Source organism: Montipora foliosa, unplaced genomic scaffold (assembly GCF_036669935.1).
Source record: "Montipora foliosa isolate CH-2021 unplaced genomic scaffold, ASM3666993v2 scaffold_479, whole genome shotgun sequence".
In the NCBI taxonomy this organism is placed as follows: Eukaryota; Metazoa; Cnidaria; class Anthozoa; order Scleractinia; family Acroporidae; genus Montipora; species Montipora foliosa.
The window spans coordinates 41,150-46,134 of record NW_027179788.1 but is presented as its reverse complement, the minus strand read 5'-3'; the positions used below and the strand labels follow the sequence as shown (position 1 = coordinate 46,134).

At 37.9% G+C, this 4,985-nt stretch overlaps 1 protein-coding gene across 1 annotated transcript; it reads right to left on the bottom strand.

Annotated features, from left to right (window-relative positions):
* Positions 1 to 2,675: 2,675 nt before the first annotated feature.
* Positions 2,676 to 3,891, bottom strand: LOC137989866 (recQ-like DNA helicase BLM). The gene is made up of 2 exons (XM_068835496.1): positions 3,691 to 3,891; positions 2,676 to 3,557 (listed from the first exon to the last, which is right to left on the bottom strand). The coding sequence occupies exons 1-2, from the start codon at positions 3,889 to 3,891 to the stop codon at positions 2,676 to 2,678; spliced, it is 1,083 nt and encodes a 360-aa protein (XP_068691597.1).
* Between the last annotated feature and the right edge of the window lie 1,094 nt (positions 3,892 to 4,985).

The window sequence follows — 4,985 nt, the reverse complement described above, 5'->3', positions numbered from 1 at the left end:
AGTTCAGCTATCAAACAACGGCTTTGATGCATGTTTAATTTCAAGAAATACCTTCTTCGTTCGATGTCACCGGCCATCTCACCAGACTTGTGCTTCTCGAGGTTAGGTCTAAGCACCCATTTCAAATAGCGCTGATAAACAGTATTTTAGGCTGCGTTTACATGAGACCCGGGGTGAGTTTCATCCCGGGATGAGTTCATCTTGGGGTAAAATTTGATTTCGTTTACATGGTTGATTTCACCCCGGGATGAAAGGAAAACAGTCTCATCGCGGGATGAAGTCAATGTCGAAAGCTACCTCGGTGTGCTGAACAAAAATGTGGTTACGAACATATAAAGTTCTCAACTTACATTCCACTACAACTCGCGGCACTCATGGCGGTAAATCTGTTCATTACAAAATGGCCGTCCTTGCAACCTCGTTCCCAGGACCTTTTCCCTGGCTTGAGGGTGGGGCGGGAAAAGGCCCTGGGATCGGCCAGTGAATCCTTTATATTGATTGGTTGATCGTTTTTAAATAATTTATGCGAAACTTGGCGAAATAAAGCTAATTTATGCATTATGCCGAAATCAAAATGGCGGAAAGTATGTCCACTCCGACGAAGGTTTCTCCTCAAAATCCAGCTTGCCGACTCTGTGGTGATTCTCATGAGAGTCGCTATATGCTACGAATATTCAGCAAAGCTGGTTCAGGAAAAGATCTGTGTGCCAAATTCCATAAAACCTGTGGCATAAAAATTTCGGAGGACGATACGAGATCAAAGGTCTTGTGTAGGAGTTGTGTTTCATTCGTAAACAAGATGGAACAGTTTATTCAGAGAGCTCAATCCATAGAGAATACGCTGTCGGATCAAAGCGCAGAATATGCTGTCAAGCGAAGCGTACAGCTTTCACCTTCTTCGCTTCAGCCGTCGAAGCGTTTATCAAGGATTACAATTTAAGATATTTTGATGTTGTAATCATCAGCGAAGTTCAATTCAGTTAATTCAGCACAGATATAAACAAAAAAAGAACAAAATGTTTAAAGAAATTGATCAATGTCATGGTAACAACAGAATTTAATTAAATAACAATAGTGTATTTTAAGAGAGTAATTCAAAGTTTGCAGTGTTTACAATAATTTTGATGATGATGTTCTGATCATGAACAGGGTTCATTTCAGTGCTACATAATTATAGTATTGTGCTCAGATACTGTTCAGTGTCATGGTAACAACAGAAAAAATGAAATATTAATAGTGTGTTTTCAGAGAGTAAATCCAGATATATATACAGCAGTTCACAGTATTTACAATTTGTGATGATGTTCTGATCGTCATCAGAGTTCATTTCAGTTCTACATACAGTTGTATAGTACTAAGCTCAGATACTGATCAGTGTCATGGTAACAACAGAAATAATTAAAAATCAATAGTGTGTTTTCAAAGAGTAAATCCAGATATATCTACAGCAGTTCACAGTATTTACAATTGTTATGATGATGTTCTGATCATCTCCAGAGTTCATTTCAGTTCTGCACATATTATTGTGCCCAGATACTGATCAGTGTCATGGTAACAACAGAAAAAATTAAATATCAATGGTGTGTATAAAGAGAGTAAATCCAGATACGGTATATCTACAGCAGCTCACAGTATTTACAATTATTATGATGTTGTTCTGATCATCTCCAGAGTTCATTTCAGTTCTACACATATTATTGTGCTCAGATATCATACTGATGAGTGTCATGGTAACAGCAGAAATAATTAAATATCAATAGAGTGTATTTAGAGAGTAAATCCAGATGTATCAACAGCAGTTCACAGTATTTTCAAGTTATAATGATGTTCTGATCATCATCGGAGTTCATTTTAGTCCTACTTATATTATTGTGCTCAGATATATGTGTGAAAAGATGAAGACAAACTAATCAGTGTCATGGAAACCAGGGCTCAAACTTGACTTTCTAGTCTACTTGCAAAGTGGTAAGAAGTTTTGCTCTAGAAAACCGGTGAAACCACTAGCCAATTATTTCCAAATGTTTGCAAGACATGGATGATTCTAACTTGCAAACATTTACTAGTGGATATTTTTCTCACTTGCAGATTATCAAAATCACTCGCATTTTGTGAGTTTGCGAGCATTAATTTGGAGCCCTGCCATGGCAACAACATGGAAATAATTAAATACCACTGGTGTGTTTTAAGAGAGTAAATCAGGATATTTCTACAGTAGTTCACAGTATTTATATTTTATGATGAGGTTCTGATCATTAGAGGCACTCATTTCAGTTCTACACATATTATTGTGCTCAGATACTGATCAGTGTCATGGTAACAACAGAAATAATTAAATATCAGTAGTGTGTACTAAGAGAGTAAATCCAGATATATCTACAGCTGTTCACAGTGTTCACAATTTATGATGATGTTCTGATTATCATCAGAGTTCATTTCAGTTCCACACAGTATTGTGCTCAGATATAAGCAAAGACAAACTGATCAGTGTTATTTTAACAACAGAAATAATTAAATATCATTGAATCAGTCTTGTGTTTAAGAGAATAAATCACAATCAGTAGTTTACAGTATCTACAATTTATGTTGATGTTCTAATCTTCAGAGTTCATTTCAGTTCAACATGTCGTGAGGAGTGTGCTCAGATATAAGTGAACAGAGCACATTATGTTGATGTTCTAATCATTGTCGGAGTCCGTTTCAGTTGTACATATAGTAGTGTGTTCAGATATAAGCGAAAAGATTTGAGAAGAACAGGTTCCATCCCATATGCCGAATGATTTCAACAAGTCTACTTCTGATGCAACAAATTCCACTCCCTCCATAACCTTTGCAGCCAGATCCTTATCTAAAGAAATGTCAAATAGCATTGAACCCTCTGATGTCGCTTGGGACACATGGTCAGAAATTGCACTCTTGACTAACCTTTCAAGGATAGCACGGTTACTGTTAGGTAGCAATCTGACCTTGTTTCTAATAGCTTGGGGGAGATCCTCTTCAGTTCTTTTGAATTTGCCATCGCATATGCAGCAACAGCCCTTTTGTTGAACACTGGAGAATCCAAAGTAATCAAGGAGGAGTTTCCATTGACAAGTGTCTTCTGATCTGCAATATGATTTCATTGATTCTTCTACATGTTTTTTATTCTTTGCAATGTCAGAGTTATTGTAATAAAGGGTAGCACATGATGAAAGTCCTGTACGGCCAGCACGACCAATTTCTTGCATGTAAGCTTCAAGGCTACTTGGTGGAGTTATATGAATGATGTTGGTTACATAAGGAGCATCAACCCCCATGCCAAGAGCTGATGTTGCAAATAGCACCCTCACCCTCGATTGTTCTTTCTTCATGCGACTCGTCTGGGGGGCATGAAACTGTGCAAACAGTCTTGCACTGGGTTCTGATGTTTCTCCAACGCACTGTTTGTCTTTCAATACTCTTTCAAATAAGCCATAAGCATATCCGCAGTATTTCAGTTTTAAATAAATGATTGTCATTGGGTAGTTTTCTCTTTGAATTGCCAGTTCATAGGCAATGGGTACAAGGATTTTGTCGTAGCTCTGGAAGGGCGAATACAATTGAAGTGTTACCATTAACCACATCTTGAGGAAACTTCGTTGAATCCGGGTCCACGTGCTCGCTTGGTTCTTGTTGATTTCCGAACAAGTTATCGGCGGGTTCCTTCTCGTATACAGCAAGCTGTAAGACATCAGCGGTTATCCTTCGAGCTTTTAAGACTTTCAGCTGATCTTCAATGATGGAATTTAATGGACATACCACAATAACTATGTTCTTGGTGGTCTTCACAGGAATGAAATGAGGTAGAAGATGAAAGAGCATTGACTTGCCAAATCCAGTAGGTAGGACTCCAATGACATCCTGACCTTCCAGCATATATTCGAAACACTTCATTTGAAGAGGTTTTAAATTTAAAGAAGGAAAATTACCGTTATTTAAAGAAAATTCGATTCGACGAAGCACTGACAAAAAGTTTGGTTTACTCGAAGAGGCCACCATCTTGAAAGTTCCGTTTAACGTATGATAATTTAGTACACCCAAGAAATTTGGGTGTTCTGAGATCACGTGACCAGCCGATCCCAGGGCCTTTTCCCGCCCCACCCCCAAGCCAGGGAAAAGGTCCTGGGAACGAGGTTGTAAATGATGCCAAATTGCTTTGGAATTGCAGTCTGAGGCCTGTCAAGTACGTTTACTTTTACGATAATTTACTGTCTACTACAGTCTTTTTCGTTCATTTCCCGCGTAATTTCACATCATTTACACGTCGTGTAAAGTTCATGATACGTCATGTGCCGCCACCAAGCAGAACAACCAAAAAAGATCCGCCTTATTGATAACAGTGGGTTTGCTAGTTCTATGGAAAACAATAGGAAAACTAAAAAACAAAATTAAAGACTTTCATGACCAAATGCAGTTTAAGGACATGCATTGTTTTATCGAGCTTTGATAATGGAGGTTCACTGTCTTGTGATCATATAAAAAAAGGAATTTTTCTCGCATACAAACAGGAATTTTTCGTAACATCCTGACAGTTCTAAAAGTGGAGGACCCCTAGAACTATAAAATAATTTTTTGTAATCGTATTTCTGAAACTTTCACCTCTCATCTCTATGAAAATTAAAATTTGAATTGTTTCTGGGAATTTCCGAGGTTAAAATAGTTTGAAACCGACATTTCGACCAGTTTTTCTGGTCTTCTTAAGGTTGTTTAGAAAATGTTATCAATATGTCGAATCTTTTTTGGTCTTTCCGCTTAGGTCAGTTTTAATTTAGTGGAGAAAATGAAAATTTATCCTCAAGTGCTGACGACCTCTATAAAACCTCGGATTTCACTATTTCACGTTGTTGTTTTGCTGACGACGGCAAAGAAATGAACAAGCGCGAAAAACGCACGTGCAGGGCGTGCAAAGCTATTGTTTTTGCTCACAAAATATGCAAATTTGTGACGTTCTCGTAGCCGTAGCCGTTGTC

Bases quoted from the DNA above. Each gene is read 5' to 3' on its own strand.
- LOC137989866 (XM_068835496.1), bottom strand. From the start codon at position 3,891: ATGCTGGAAGGTCAGGATGTCATTGGAGTCCTACCTACTGGATTTGGC. The intron at 3,558-3,690 runs GTATACGAGAAG...TCGCCCTTCCAG, and splicing joins CTGATGTCTTACAGCTTGCT to AGCTACGACAAAATCCTTGT.